The sequence below is a fragment of the Carassius carassius genome, chromosome 30 (genome assembly GCF_963082965.1).
Source record: "Carassius carassius chromosome 30, fCarCar2.1, whole genome shotgun sequence".
Taxonomy (NCBI): Eukaryota; Metazoa; Chordata; class Actinopteri; order Cypriniformes; family Cyprinidae; genus Carassius; species Carassius carassius.
This window is the reverse complement of record NC_081784.1, coordinates 7,859,461-7,875,927: the sequence shown is the minus strand read 5'-3', so window position 1 is coordinate 7,875,927 and position 16,467 is coordinate 7,859,461. Positions and strand designations below refer to the sequence as shown.

Genomic DNA, 16,467 nt, shown 5'->3' with positions numbered 1-16,467 from the left:
CTTAGTAATACATTATCCCAACTCTGTTTAAAATGAACAATGCAATTTATAATAAATGTTCTCATTAGTTAATTCAGATTTTCTAGAAAATTAAGATTTTTTACATTCAAGGTAACTATCTCTGGGACAAAACAATTATTTCAGTCTAGTCTAATTGTGAAGAAAAGAAGTATTATTGTTAGATTAGAATTTATGGTACCATTTGTAGCTAGCTTGTTGTGACCTCCAAAAACATTTTTCACTTTGGTGGTACTGGTATATTGGGAGTGGTAATGAATTTCTGTGAACTATATGACTGAAAGATTTGGTTAATTAATCAAATCAGGTTATAAAGTGCCTCAATTTAAAAAACAAAACAAAAACAAAAGCAATGCACACAAAAAAAGCAAACACACACAAACACACCTGATGGTTGGAGTCCATTCCTACGTAAGAGTTCCGTGAACTGCAGTCGACCGGTGGCGTCTCCTCCCGTGCAAAATCAGACATCTCTATTCCACCCCCTGGATCCCTGCACACACACACACACACAAAAGGTTAGTTACCTAGCAACACTAACAGAGGAACAGCCCAAAGGGTTCAAGAGAGTTACTAATGTCATTTATGATCAAACTTGCACAGCAGCTCTGACATCGACATCTGGAATCGAGAGATCATTTCTAGCGTCTCTCTAGCTAATGTCTGCCACCCATTAGACAGAGATCCACCCATCCTCCCTTCACTTTTTGGGAGATTTTACTGTTTTTAATATTTTTTAGGAGGTTTAAAAATCGCTTTAAATCAGTTTAAATAACTGCTTTCTGTTTTATTATATTTAAAAATAAATATTTCTGTAAGGAGAAAGCTGAATTTTCAGCAGCGGTTACTCTAGTCTTCAGTGTCCTATGATCCCTCATAAATCATTCTGATTTGCTGATTTGGTGCTGAAGAATTTTTTTTGTATTATTATCAGTAATATTGAAAAGTGTTACACTGATTAATATTGTTGTTCGCTTGGCCCCCCCAAAGGATAAAATGTTGTGGTGAATGTTAATCCCACGGCTAGAAATGGGCGGTTCATTTATTTCATTCAGGACATCTCTAGAACAATTAGGAACACATGAGCTCTTCATATCAAGGGTCTGAAGCAGAAATATCATATATTTCCTCAATTACTGCTGATCATGTACAGACATATACAACCAGGAATGGCCCTGCAGATGTGAGTACATTTAAGACTCTCCATTTCTCTTTTATGTATAGATAAGATTGCAAGAGAGAAAAGCCATGTGTTGTTGTCTAATACATGAAAAGTTGTTGATGTCTTTATAAAAACGTTGCTAAACTGCTTGATTCATGATTTGAGCTACAGTGTTTAATGTGCTCTGACTCTGTCAGCAATGCTTGCTCTCGTAGAAAATGTGCAACCTAGCAATTATCACACCTCTGAAAGTTTGCAGACTGTTTCGGACTCCTCTGAGTGAATGAGCAAAAGTATCAGCCTGTGTGTATTGGTTTGTGAGGCTCTATTTCAGTTCCCCTGATTAACTCACCCATTTCCCTCCTCCCTTTTTTTCTGTCTCAGTGGGTGATGATTAGATCCAGCATGACAGCAGATTAGTTCTCAGAAACATCCCTACCGCTGAGCAACAGCACTGTCCCTTTAATCAGAACTTTACTGAGCTGAACCAGAACCTTTCTGAGCAGAATCAGAATCTTTCCTGTAGGGCTGTCAACGAATATTCTAAATTCGAATATGTATTCGAATAGTTTTAAAAAAACGAATTTCGAAGGTGAAAATTAATATTCGAATAAAAGAAAAAGTGGAAGAAAAGGCCCGCGGTAGTAGAGGCGTGGTTGTCTGCCTTGCGAGTGGGCGCGCTAGCGCGCCTGAGGGTCCAGGGACAGGTCACAGCCTCACAGAAGTCGCACTGTCTGGCACAGCATCACTGCTGAAAGTTGACGTGTCTTCATGGAAGATGCCAGCAAGTGCCGAACCCAACTCGACCGCAGCAGAGAAAATGAGGTAAAATTGTTGACCCGCGAGATTGTTGTATGCAAGCTATTCAAGATACAGTTAGCATACCATTCGACAACTAGCAACATGAGGTCACATCTCAAGAATGTGCACCCAAATGAGCATGGCATAATGTGTGGAACTCCAGCTAAACAGTCACGTCTTGACACTTAACGTTACTTTGCATCGCCCGCCACAAGCACTTTGTCTGCAACACAACAAGAGGCCATAACGGATAAAATAATTTCATTCATTTGTAAGGACATGAGACCGATCAGTATCGCGGATGGGGCACGCTTCGGGGAGTTCTGTCAAGCAATGGATCCGAGGTTTGATTATTTATTGTTTCATGTCAAGGAAAAGTTCCATGTTTACCACAGCACAGCTCGCTCGGAGCATTCAATGTTAGTTCTATATGCTGTAAAACTTCAATTAATATTAATAATATTTGTTTCAATCACTGAATGAAGCATGCTATATTTGGGACAACAATCGCGACATTAAATTGCTTGCACAAAAATGTGTTTGTTCATTTAAACCATTATGGGCAGAGAACGTGAGGGTGAGAGAGCGTGAGGTCTGCAGTCTTGGACATTAGTTGATTTCCTTGTTTTTGTGTGTAATACGTTGTCATATATGTTTAAACTTAAATAGACTATCTATACAAGTAGTTATGTCTCTTTGTATTATTTTTGCCTGTTATTGACGTAATGCGCGTCATTGTCAACATGCGCAACCAGATGTTTGAATAGTTCGAATATTCGTGTATTTTTTAGAGGGAATATTCGAACGTCATTTTTGAGCAATTTTGACAGCCCTACTTTCCTGTGAAGATTCAAAATGTGACATGATTTAAAAAGCTTTTCTTAAATTGAATCCTGAGCAAAAAGCGGAACGTTTCCTGAGAAGACTTAAACCCTGAGATGATTCACAATGTGTCTTGGGATGATTCAGACTATGAGACGATTCAAACCTGTGTCTGAGCCAAATCAGTGCCTTCCTAAGCTAAATCAAATCTGTTTATACAAAATAAAAAATATTAACCTGTGCAGTGACTCTACATATCGCTATGGCTTATAAGAGAAAACCCGTGATTCTTACCCAGGCCCGTTTGAGTCTTCCTGCCGGGTGCTTGTACCCTCACGTTGGCACTCTGCCCCCTGGCCCCGTCCCTCGCTTCCTTTGGCCCGCAGCTCCACCACCTCCCCTTCATCCAGCGCAGTGTGCAGGCGATAATTCACTGCCTTCAGCAGCGCAAACATTCCTGCTATCACCCCGCAATAGATACCCACAATCACCAATGTGGGGGGCAATGCCTACAGAAAAAGAGAGACACAGCAAGAGATTTCAAATGAGTTGAGGAAAAAAAGCATTTTTGTGATTTTGAACAAATATATATTTTTTATGTTTAAAGAAAATAACACTTTCATTCAGCAAAGAATGTATTAAATTGATAGAAATGTCAGTAAAGACATTTCAAGATACCTCAAATAAACGCTGTTCTCTTGAACTTTAAAATAACCCTGAAAAAAAGAAAATGCATCACAGCTTCCACAACAATATTAATCAGCGTAACACTTTTCAATATTACTGATAATAATACAAAAAAATTTCTTCAGCACCAAATCAGCAAATCAGAATGATTTATGAGGGATCATAGGACACTGAAGACTAGAGTAACCGCTGCTGAAAATTCAGCTTTCTCCTTACAAAAATAATATTTATTTTTAAATATAATAAAACAGAAAGCAGTTATTTAAACTTATTTAAAAAATAAGAAAATAATATGATATATAAATATCATACACAAATATAGGACCCTGTTATACACAGTTACAGGGTTATGAAAAGAGGCAACAATATTTCAGTCACAACCAGAAGACAGAAGTCAAAAACAGCCTGACACTGAAAGGACATGTCTCAAGCAAAGCCACCCAACACCTCTTCATATCTGACACACACCCAGACCCATATTCATCAATATTCATTCACAAAAAACACATATATCACCTCAGTGATACAGTGGTTACAGCACTACTGTGGGTCTTTACATGATATTGTTTAGTTGTGGTTGAAAGGTAATTGAGTACTCAAGCAGAACCATGGATCTGTGCAGGAAGTTAAATATGGACTGAGAGGCACCAGTCACTCAATCTGTACACAGATTTAACACATAGATCTGCTCAGATACCTCACCCACAGAATGAGCATGCTTTAAAAATTAATACACAGCATTGTCTATTACAAGTACCTTCTTAAAAATAGACTGCAAACTGGAGTATAATGTTACATGGTGAAGGATTTCAATATGATGAAGGAGAGTTCCAGAGTTGTTATCACAAAGATGGAATCTGTACAGTTTTTCCTGCATTTTTTGTAATGGTTTTGGTGTGAAATATGTTGAATTACTTTAAATATGGTAAACTGTGCCTACAACTACACTTTGGTGGCTAAAAGCATAATAAAAACGAGCTGATATGCGTTATAAACAAGGCCACAGTGGGATGGTGGGAAGGTTTTGACAACTATGTTTCCATGTTAAAATCTTTAACATTTGGAAAGAAATGCAGGAAGAGATTTTAATTGAGTAGAAAACAAGCCATTTTGGCAAGTTTGGGGTCAGTATGATTTGTTTTAAACAATTCATGGTTTTATTCAGCAAAAACCATTCACTGTAAAAAAACTGAACGAGCTATTTACTTAAAAATGTATGGTAACAATATTACACATAATATTTTTTAGTAGTTTTTTCAGGCTTGAATTTTAATGGAATCTACCTGAATAAATCATATGAAATCTCCTAAACTAATTAATCTATAACACAATGAATTTAATATAAATAGTGAAATGTGCTCATTTATTTTATGTTGATTCTCAAAAGTCTGTGATTTTGAGTGAGGCCGTATTTGACGTCGAGTTTTTTGGTACATTTAAAAGACAGTATACAGCTAAACAAATCAAGTGGGAAAATATTGCACTAGCAAAGCTACTGTAAGTTGATCAAGGCTTAATGCCTTAGAGTAGTATCCATAACCATAAGCTCTACTCTTCTGCACAATGGTAATGATTGCACTGAGCAATGGAAACTACTGTGTAACAGAAACTCTTTCAAATGTCAAACATAACTGAACATTTATCATTAATAGAAGTTTCCCTTCACTAAAAACACATAAAATAGCATTTCATTTCAAAATTGTATCTACATATCCAGCCATATACAAAGCATGCTGGGAACTAACAATCACCTCTAAAATAAAACTGCTAAATAGAGCTAATTCTCTTAAAATAAATAGGTAGCCTTCTTTCCTTTTTTTAATGTAATCAGTTCCTCAATTCAAGCCCCAAAACTGCTTAAGTTTCCTTTAAAATGAGGAAAACACATCTCTTGGTTTTATTGGTAAAAAGTCCTCAATATATTCTGTACAACACTGAATCACAGTTTATTTAATTAAGTATACACAATATTTTCAATTCTCATCTTAATTTTTTTTATGAAAAGTACACCTTTTTTTCAGTAAAGACATTTATCATGTAAAAATATATATTTACAAAAATGTAGACTGGTTTCCACATCATTACTTAATCAGCAGAAATATTTTCAACATTCATAACAAGAATGTTTTTTGAGAACTAAATCAGCATATTAGAATGATTTCTGAAAGATCATGTGACACTGAAGACTGGAGAAATGATGCTGAAAATTCAGCTAAATATTATGGGACTACGCCACCTATACTAAAATAAAGTTTTTTTGTAGTGGAAAAGGGTTTTTCAGATTATTAGTATTATTGTATTTTATTAACTCTTCATTAAAATGTTCTTTTTTAAAGCCAAAATGTGTCTTCTATGGCAGGGTCAGTGTGTTAATGTATGGTAAAGTTTCTTTCTTCTGTGTATTTTTTTTTCTAAACAAGGGAAGTCAAACAGTTTGGCCCACTACAATTCTTTAAAATAACTTCTTTTGTGTTCCACAAGTATGTCAGTCATACAGTTTTGAGAAGACATGGGGGTGAGTCTGAATATTCATATTTGTCTGAACTATCCTTTTAAAGCAGACAGAGACCAAACCGCATGACAGCAGGTCTGAAACACCCAACTCTGCTGAAAAACCAAATCAAAACCACAACAAATACCCGTCAAACCAGAACAGAACTGATTCAGCGGTTTGACCCTCATCGCTGTCAAGGACTCCACATCTTTGGAACAACACATTTCCACGACTCTTCCAATTGTTTGCGAACACTGGAAATTCTATTTTTTCAGAATACTACATTAGCAGAAATTTCATTCACATAAAACAATGGATAAGCAATGAACTATCACAGACCAGAGCATGACCAGAAAACACACACGTCATATAAATTTCCTTGACCTTCTCAGATCTGCAAATCACATTTCTAAAATTCCCTGATATTTCTGGGTTTTCCTTGACCACGGAAACACCGTGGGGGGGAGATGAAGAGAAATACAGCCTGTGTGTGTACTGGAAACAGAGAGATGAGCTGGAGAGAAACAGAGGGGGATGGAGAGACGGATGAAGAATGAGGAAAGAACAGACATAAAGACGGGCTGATAACGACTAAAGGATGGAGAGAAGAAAACACCGACGGCTGCGTCTCTCACCATGTAGAGCGTGAACGGGAGGCAGAGCAGCAGCAGCCACAGGTAAAGGTGAAGCGCGTTCACGAAGGTGTTCTGGTGGGGGTCGTAGTACCATCCTCCCGTCACCGACGCCCACACGCCCTGCCGCAGGATCTGGAGGGTCTGCGACCCCATATTTACCCCCTGTCCCCTCTCTAGCCGTCTCGGCGCAGGAGATACTGCGCTGGCCCGTCAAGACCCGTCGCAGCCATCTTCTTCTTTGTGGTCCTCCAGCGCTGCGCTTCCCGTCCCATCGTGCTCTGCGCGCACCCGCCAGCTCGCGTACAGCTCGCGGAGACAGTGGCACTGCGAGTGCTAGAGAGGAGTTATTTTGCAGCGCCCCCGCGCGACGAAGGCGAGTATAGACTAACAAAAACATCTGGGGCGATACTGTGATATTTTTTTTATTATTTATTTTTTTTGCAACCTGTTTACCTAAATACATTATTTAATAAATAAGCCAATCCCTCCCGAGATTCCTTTAGTCACTTTGATTATACACGAATAAATATCGTGGAGAAGTTTAAAAAGATGTGAATATATGTATTTTACTGTAAGCATGATTACCGTGCGCATCCAGTTGCAATAAACTAGGTCAGGTCTGGCAGTATTTGAGTTGAGCTAATTGCCACAGTTATATGAAGAAAAAAAAACAATTCTCTTCATAACATTTCTGCTGGCTATGAATATGTTTTAGTGCACTAAATAGAGTTCACATCCACGAAGCAGAGCAAGAGATGCGCGTACCCATATGAACACAAGAGGGCGCTGTCTTATCTTTATCGGAAAACCATTATACGCAATCAAATAGACGTTTTTACGTAGTTATTGAATCACTCACAAAGGACCTATATGAAAATTTTAATCAGAAAAAACAACAACCCGTTACAGGTTTTGAATTTTTATTTATTTATTTTTACTTTGAGTGACAGAATTGTATAATATTACAACTCAGTAACACTGAAATATAGAAAATAACGTGGAAATACAGACATATTTCTGTTCCCTTATTACAAAAAGTATTAAATTATAAAGAAAAGGCATTTATGTACAATAACCGTAACAGTCCACCCTTGGTTAGCTGGTGCAAAGAACGGTCCACATAAGTCCTGCAACATTACAGTTGTTTGTGGCTGGCCAGTATGTGTGTCACTGTAGGCGTGCACGTTTCTCAGGTGGAGGTTTGTTGGGTGTAGTTTGTGGGGCTGGCCGAGCAGGGCCAGGAGGGGCCGGGGGCTTTGTTTCTCGCTCTTCTGGAGGCTTCACGATCTCAACTGGCACTTCAGGTTCTTTCTTTACCTCCACTATGGATATAGAATGAGTTTTTTTTTTATATATATAAACCCTTCTCATCAGCCCTGAGCGAAGGATACTTCTAATGCCAACAAAGCTTTAGCTTTCTTGTCTTCTATATTAGAGATGAAATTATTTATTCTGCTATATTTTTCAACGGCTTGTCAAGTCTTCAATCAAACCACATATACACAGTAATACTAGGCGCATCTCTATAAATTAGAATTTTCCCGGAGAAGTTCATTTATTTCAGTAATTCAACTCAAATTGTGAAACTCGTGTATTTAATAAATTCAATGCACAGACTGAAGTAGTTTCTTTCTTTTCATTCATGGAGTCTTTGGTTCTTTTAATTGTGATCATTTTGGCTCACATTTAACAAAATCCCACCAATTTACTATCAAAAAATTAAAAACAAAAAAAAAAACAAATTAAAATACTTCATAAGACCAATAAAAAAAAAAATTTTAGTGAATTGTTGGGCTTCTGGAAAGTATGTTCATTTACTTTACATGCAATACTTGGTAGTGGCTCCTTTAGCTTTAATTACTGCCTCAATTCGGCGTGGCATGGAGGTGATCAGTTTGTGGCACTGCTGAGGTGGTATGGAAGTTGATTGGCATGTCACCATATTCTCATTTGTTGAGATAGTGAATTGGTGGGTTTTTGTTAAATGTGAGCCAAAATCATCACAATTAAAAGAACCAAAGACTTTAACTACTTCAGTCTGTGTGCACTGAACTTATTTGATACACAAGTTTCATAATTTGAGTTGAATTACTGAAATAAAATAACTTTTCCACAACATTCTAATTTATTGAGATGCACCTGTATATTATGCTGCTTTTTCAAATATACGAATTATACATGTAATTACATTTAAGTATTTTTTAAATGCCTATATACAGATGAGTTTAATCATTTACAAATTATTATTTACAAATTTTCAGCTATAGCATGCAATGAGACTGAGTCAAGTATTTGCGTACCTGGGACAGGCTTCTCTCCTGGTTTGGGCTGAAACAGACATAAAATGAGAATTGAAATATTGCTCTAATTTAGAACAAGATTCAGAAACCAGTTAGAAATGTTTCATGTGCATATTAGTAATACCTGATAGAAAGTTGGGGGAAATTTATTGCGCAGGTCCAGTAGCAGCGTGTCAACTCTCTGCCTTTGGAACAAAGAACTCGGCTCCTCTTTCCGCTTAGTTTTAGGCTTTACCCTTTCTATAAATACCAAATACAAAACACAATTTAAGATAGGTACAGTTGTACTTGTTGAGTGATGCTTCCTGCTGCTGTGTGTGTCTGTTCTCACCTCTCTCCTCCTGGTCTTTAAAGTGCCACCAGTACCCTTTGGATGGGTGGTACCTGCAGAAGGACATCGCCTCATCAAACGCAGATTGAATCCCATGAACCGCTGAGAGCTAGGACACAACAAAACAAACAAAATATTAATTTTCATACCGATAGAGGTAGAAGTTAGAGAGATTGTACTAGGGTTATAACGCACCAATCTGGAACTGATGACTGATCCCAGGTCAGGGGCTTGATACACCACTCCAGCTATGATATAGTAGTCAGCAAGAGGGATAACTGCAGGAAAAGTACAGCAAGTGAAACACATACAAGTTTTTTTTTTGCAAAGAAATGTAACGGTAGCATATTTAATGTAAAGGCAACAAAAAGGATCCCATTTATTGTGATAAAGAACATTCCTGGTCTTTCAGAATTCAAGAAATAGTATTGCAATAACAATAATAATAGTATTAGGTAATAATAAAATGCAGTAATTCCTGAAACAACAACTTCTGTCACCTAAAATTCTCTTGCAATTCAGTCTCTCAAAGATTTAATGTATAAGCGAAAAAAATTCATAGTCAGTCTTCAAGCAAACCACATATAGAAAGCTTGCAAATATACTACAACATCATTCTATGTTTAAAATGTTTTGAAATTGCATTATTGTTCTTTCTTTTATTCTTTTGCACTTTGAGAGCAAAATTAAGAGACTGAACCTTTTCAGTGTTCTTTAGTGCTAGTGAGTGTCTCATTCCACATTACATTCCCACTAGTGTTTTAGGAAGCTAAACAATTTGAATATAATACATTTATTAGTATTACTTTTATTAATAGGCCTAACAATCAAGCTATCCCTTTGAAACTGTATCAGACAATGTCCTTTGTGTTAAGTATCATGTCAAGCTCTACTTGACCTGGACTGACAGACAGTCAAAATTGCATCTAATACTAAAAAGCATAATCTGAAAATACAATGCAGACCCCAAACAAAAAATATCCTTATTTTAAAATATTAAAAGGAAATACATCAACACAGGCAGCAGAAACTCACCTTGTGTTGGTGACTGTCTCTGCTGTTTTCTGATGATGTACAGAATTGGCTCCTGTGCGTGAAGTAAAATATATTCCACACCCACCATCTGACTATACACACAGAAAACACAATTAGACACAAACAACACAGCTCGCCTGTTTTAATCGAAAAACAAATAAATCAGTAGTGACAGTAAAATAAACACACGTGCATGCTTTATATATCTATGTCAAAAATATAACCGACATGACTAAGAGTATACATCTGATGCATGCATAACAGTTTTAATGGCATAGTGCAGTGCTTACTTGAGGTGATCCAGGGTTAATCTCTGCATTTTCACCACCTCGTTGCTGCAGGTTCGATCATAGAAGGGGTTGCTCCTTTCGGAGAAATACTCCAACACGTTGCTTGGGTTCAGGATGGGCACCCAGCCACTGTCCACCCACGAGATGCCCAGCAAATTATCTGACCGACACAAAACACAAAACCATATTCAAATGAGAACATTTACGGCAAGGAACGAAAAAATAAAATAATAAGATAATACTGCTCGCCTACTTCTACAACAAACTATAGCGACAATGCTAAAGAGCAATGGGATTACGTTGTCCTGATAAAGCAAACATCCTGAAAATATGTTTTACATTTCTTTTACAGCATTTGAATATGATGACGAAAGGAAATTAACAGAAATAAAGATGAGAAAAAATACAACTATTTGTAAAATAATTCGCGAAATATCTGAAAGTACCTTTTAAATCCACCGACGCCATCTTCGCATTCAGACGCAGGCTGATGACGCAATAATCGTCGACACTCTATGACGCTTTACTTTCATTTACTACATGTAGCAGCCTACAATAACAAAACAAAACCAATCAAAATTATAAATAAAAAAACACATTCTATTTTGTTTTACAATTAACATTCAGGATTGAAAAATTCTTATACTGAGGAGCATCAATATCATGTTGTGTGGTTCTTTTTTAATTAAAAAAGATTTGCTGATAGTCTACTTTTCTCACTCTCTTTTGAATATACAAAACAAAATAGTTTTTCTATCTTTTTTTCTTTCTTAATGTTTTAATCAACACTTATTTGATTTGCTCCTATAACCTAGTTTGCTTAAAGTATTGAAGCAAATCCTATATTTAATATGTCTTATTAGGCTATTATGTCTGCATTGTGTGTGTAAATATGACGTTTTATAAATTCAGTCCTTTAATTGCAAGTCTTCAATTCAGTTAAAATCATAGATTAGTCTAAGTTGAATCTGTAAAATAAGAATGATTACCCCTTAGTTAACAGCTAGTTGGCTAATTCTTATGACACAGTCTTAACGTAGCCCCCATGAATAAGGTCATACTACATCAGTAAGGTCTTGCTATGTTACATGTGTTCATTCACACACACACAACAATATTATTTTAAAGGAGTGCAGTTAAGACAAAAATAATTATATTCTTAAAAAGGCATAGTCAACATGACCATGAAAGCAATTTTTCGAATTGCAAAAATGCATTGGAACATCATCACTACAGAAGAATTTATCAGATGGGACAAATTCCTGCAGGCACAATTCTGTAAGAATATCCTATGAGTGTGGTGCAGTAGAAAACACCACATAATTCCTACAGAGCAAAAATAGGATTAAACTCAAAAAAGCCCAGAAAATCACTTACTTTAACATTTTCTAGTTAAAATTAAAAAAATTAAAAAAATTAAAAAAAAAATAGAAAGAAAATTCTATCTGTTCCTAAACAGAATTTTCAATTATGTGACTGTGAACAAACAAACATAAGTAAAGTCTTGACTACTGTGTACAAACTCAGCATGCTTTGCCATAAAGACAGGCGGAGCAAGCGGTGCTCTTGTGCTCTAATCATAGGAGCAATTATAACATTTTCCTTTAGAGGTCACAAACTTGTCCCTACTTGTCATCTTTTGGCAAAATAACATATATTCCCCAAAGTAATAATAAAAATGTACACATATACATTAAGAAAGACAGCATTTTATTAAAACATATTGATCAGGAAATGTACTGTAGAATAGGATATAAATAAAAATATATTTAAATAATATCAGCTACCACCCTGCAGTCATATTAAAATTGTATGAGTTAAAGTAAGCATCTGACATTCGAGCAAACTTTCAATCAGTTGTGATAAAACAGAAGAAAAAAAATTAAAAACTTAGACAGTAGAGGAAAAGTACTGGATAATAAAGAAAGACACTAATGCCCTTGTTTTTTTTCTCAGACTGATCGAACTATAATATGTGCATGACATGCAAATGTGTTTGTGAGTGAAGAAAATAACAGACTGAGCAAGGCAGAGCTCCCCTCCCAGCACGATTTACCGCAATCACGACACACCCAGACACAACCTCTTATAACACACACACACACACACACACACACACACACCTGTGGGACAAACATGACGTTTATTCCATGAAGCAGATGTTCAAAATGACTTATTAAATAAATAAATGTGGGTTACAATAACTTTATTGTGAGCATAATGAAAGAGAGAAGACCAGCTCTTCTGAATCAAGGGAAGATCAAAAGAAATAGGGATAAACTGTATTTAAACAGCTATTTTCGGTGTCCAGCAGCAGCTGTTTTGTGTTTTGGCGACAGAAATCACAGCACACTAAATCGTTTGAGCAAGTGAATTACGCGTTTGTTAATGGCTGAGTTGCGCTCAGCTGGATTTCAATGAAAACGGGACCTCGCGCAGGGGGGCTGACAGACCAGTTAGCGCGCACCATCCGTGATGACCGCATTTCTTAAGGGCAGCGCGTGCTGTGGCTTCATGCGAACGCTCACTCCCTTCTGAATCATTTGGTGAGAACAGGACGTACCGATCTCTGTCCGTTCCTCCAGACAAAAAAAGAGGAAAAATTCACAGAATTGTGTGTTCATCCGGGAATCGTTAAAACAGGACCGTGTAGACGTGGTCGTCACGCGGGCATGTAAACGCGCAAAGAGTCAACGAACGGAGCTCGGAAACGTGAGTTTTAGAGAATTATCAAATCGGTGGGATGAGTGTGGAGCAGGGCAGATTTGAAGGAATGATTCGTAAGGGAAACGGCGCGATGAGCGTCATTAGCGGCAGCGCGAACTCCACCGTCGTGCAGCTTCCCGGTGGCAGGAGCCGCGGAGACGCGCGCTACCAGCAGCACGCACCCCATCAGAGCGGTTCGATGGTGAAACCCCAAAATGAACCCGCGGACCTGGTGAAACGAGCACTGGACTTCAAGACGCAAGGCACGCAGTGCTACAAGGATAAAAAATACCGCGAGGCCATCGGCAAGTACCACCGCGCGCTGCTGGAAATGAAGGGTCTGTGTCGCGTGCTGGGGGATCCGGACACCAGTAAGTCCCCGTCTGCCGTCCTGACCAGCATTAGCAAGTCCAGCCTGACGGACGAGCAGAAAGGCGCGGTGGAGAACGCGGAGCTGGAGTGCTACAACAGCCTTGCAGGTGGGAACGCACATCATGTTTCACCACTTTGACGACCCGAGGGTTTTCAATGCACTTAGGTCTGTTTTCTATGTATCCCACCTGTTAAGACTGAATGCAGACCATAATATTAAAATAAGCACTGGGTTCCAATGGCAAACTGCTAGATTTGTCCATCCGATCCTGAATATGCCTTGGAAGAAAGTGATCTGTGAGAGAATGTCTTAAATTCTGCATGCAGAATGATGTCATTTTGCAGGTCATATACCTACATTTCATTATTAAACTGTAAAAACGTGATTAAGTCATGTAAAAAAAACATGATATTACAAACTCAAATCCTCAATTTTGCATTGGTGTAATTTGTTTTGTCTATGTTTGTATGTAGCATGTCTGTTGCAGATGGAGCTAGTGAATTATGAACGAGTGAAAGAGTACTGCCTGAAGGTTTTGAGAAAGGAGGGTGAGAATTTTAAAGCCCTGTATCGCTCCGGTGTGGCATATTATCATCTGGGAGACTTCAACAAAGCCCTGCACTACCTAAAAGAGTCACACAAACAGCAGCCCACAGGTCAGTCAGATCAAACTCTCACACATACATCAGCGTTTTTCAAACTGTGGTTCATGGACCTCTGGAAGTCTGTCTCAAATCGTCAAATCTCACTACTAAACCAAAAGCCATTAGAGTGCAACACCAAACACTAAATTTTCCAGTGGCCTTGGTTCCATAATTTATTTGCTGACAAATTAATAACAAATCATCACTAACTGAAATGATTTATGTTTCACTACACTTCCTGCACACATTTTCTCAGTTAAATCAGCTGTTTCCTCTTTTTCTATGCATGTGGAACAGACACAAATGTCATCCGCTACATCCAACTCACGGAAATGAAGATTCGACGAAATGCCCAGAGAGAGAAATCAGAAGTTCCGTAAAAACAGCTCCCGCTCGAAAAGCTTTCCACTGCGGACACCCCACACTTCCCTCATCACACTCTCTGTGGACGAGGTTCGGCATTTCGGCATTTTATTCCAGTGCGGGTCAACACACCTGTCTCAGTCCTGTCAGAAACAGTCTCTGGCTAAGACTGAAGAGCTGAATCAGATGTGCTGTGCCCTGCAGTAGACTGCGGAGACAAGGGATGGAGGCCACCAGAGATCTCAATGGCATTTGGTATGCACTTAGTAAAGTAGTGCTGTCAAAATGTTTGCTTTTATTCCTCAATTAAAAACAGATGTAGGTCTCTTAAGGTGGTTGGGGTCTGAAGTTGTGCTCCACAGAACACCCTCAGATCATTTTGTGGCTGGTGAAATACATACACTGTACATATTCCTGCAGCATTTTCTTTTGCATATTGTTTCCAGATCATGACAAAGATGTTTTATTAGAGATTCTGGCGTTTTCTGGAGTTTTGCTAGAAACACCTGAAGCTTCTTCATTTGAAGTGTAGTTAAGTGTCACTAAGAGAAAACAATGCCAATCATATACAACCTACTCTTCACTTAACACCCACATTCAAATCGCAGTGGGAAAGATCTCACACGCATAGAGTGGGCGTAAGTGTACAAACGCACACACATACACACAGTGGACATGAGTGTAAGCATGTGAATAAAACACAGTCTGACACACATATACAAAAGCATGTAGGAGTACAATAAACTGTAGTAATTTTTATATTTAGGAGTGTGTGTTTTTGTTCATTTTTGTTCAGGCTGATTTATCTTTGATTCTTACTGAGAGTGAGAACAGAGAAGGGAGTTTTTATATGTTTCCACTGTACCCAACTGTTTATTATGGGTTTTACTTGCAGCTAAACAGCAGGTTTACAAAACAGTCCAATTCAGTGCTCCATTCTGGTTGCTATGGTGAGGTTGCACAGAAATCATTCTTGGAGACAGATGGGGATGGTGTCCTAGACATGCTCGCTTAGACAGATCTGTGTAAAACAGAAGAATTAAATATTAATCTGTTGAATGTCTAAATGACATTAAATTGCTGATGAAGTATTTCGTATTGCAGTGATGAGAACCAATGAGGCTGTTTTACTACAGAGCAATAATCTCACACTAAATAATCCCACATATCTATAATTATAATATTTACATTTAAATTGTATTTTTTTTAAAGTTGGTTATTTACAGTACATTGACTGTTTTGTATTGTACGTTTTCTATAAAAGTTAAATATGTAAATGATGCATTATCTAATTAAATTTGCATCGATTTGCATATGTGACATGACGTGTAGCCAAGTATGTTGTCTCATACTCAGAATTTGTGCTATGCATTTAACCCATAAAAGTGCACACACACAGCAGTGAGTAGTGAACACACACACACAGAGCAGTGGGCAGCCATGTGCTGTGGCATGCAGGAAGCAGTTTGGGGGCCTTGCACTGGTCATTCACTAACCCCACCTACAATCCTACAATCCATTCACATCCCCCTCCTACAATCTTTGGGTTACATGTCCGACTCTCTAACCGTCAGGCCATGACTGACCCCAGAATGCCCAGAACAGAAATCTGAACACTAAATAAACCCAGGTTCAAAATGTTTATTTTTTTATTTTTTAAATTCTTGTTTTATATAATATATATTTTGATCCCTCCATAAATCAGAAAATACTGTCCACTGCCAGAAAATAAATTCAATTTTTTTTAGGAATGTTATATAAATCAGATGAATTATATATAAATAAAAACCTTTAGAATATAGTTGT

General features: G+C 37.7%; 3 protein-coding genes across 4 annotated transcripts in view; 1 reads left to right on the top strand and 2 right to left on the bottom strand.

Annotated features, from left to right (window-relative positions):
* The window catches only part of LOC132110521 (pecanex-like protein 1), a 35,332-nt gene extending 28,416 nt beyond the window's left edge, over positions 1-6,916 (bottom strand). Inside the window, exons 1-3 of one of the 2 annotated variants that reach the window (XM_059517205.1) lie at positions 6,620-6,916; positions 3,098-3,312; positions 406-511 (exon numbers count right to left, since the gene is read on the bottom strand). In XM_059517205.1, the coding sequence (XP_059373188.1) occupies positions 406-511; positions 3,098-3,312; positions 6,620-6,772 (474 nt within the window). In that variant the 5' untranslated portion in view covers positions 6,773-6,916. The remainder of the gene's footprint in view (positions 1-405; positions 512-3,097; positions 3,313-6,619) is intronic. The other variant, XM_059517206.1, reaches the window with a different exon arrangement.
* A 546-nt stretch (positions 6,917-7,462) lies between these two features.
* LOC132111107 (mediator of RNA polymerase II transcription subunit 6-like) lies at positions 7,463-11,161 on the bottom strand. The gene is made up of 8 exons (XM_059518276.1): positions 11,022-11,161; positions 10,576-10,735; positions 10,286-10,377; positions 9,446-9,528; positions 9,251-9,359; positions 9,044-9,159; positions 8,920-8,947; positions 7,463-7,941 (listed from the first exon to the last, which is right to left on the bottom strand). The coding sequence occupies exons 1-8, from the start codon at positions 11,041-11,043 to the stop codon at positions 7,787-7,789; spliced, it is 765 nt and encodes a 254-aa protein (XP_059374259.1). The 5' UTR covers positions 11,044-11,161; the 3' UTR covers positions 7,463-7,786.
* A 2,050-nt stretch (positions 11,162-13,211) lies between these two features.
* On the top strand, positions 13,212-15,752 carry LOC132110520 (tetratricopeptide repeat protein 9A-like). The gene is made up of 3 exons (XM_059517204.1): positions 13,212-13,760; positions 14,128-14,310; positions 14,596-15,752. The coding sequence occupies exons 1-3, from the start codon at positions 13,319-13,321 to the stop codon at positions 14,676-14,678; spliced, it is 708 nt and encodes a 235-aa protein (XP_059373187.1). The 5' UTR covers positions 13,212-13,318; the 3' UTR covers positions 14,679-15,752.
* Positions 15,753-16,467: the final 715 nt, after the last annotated feature.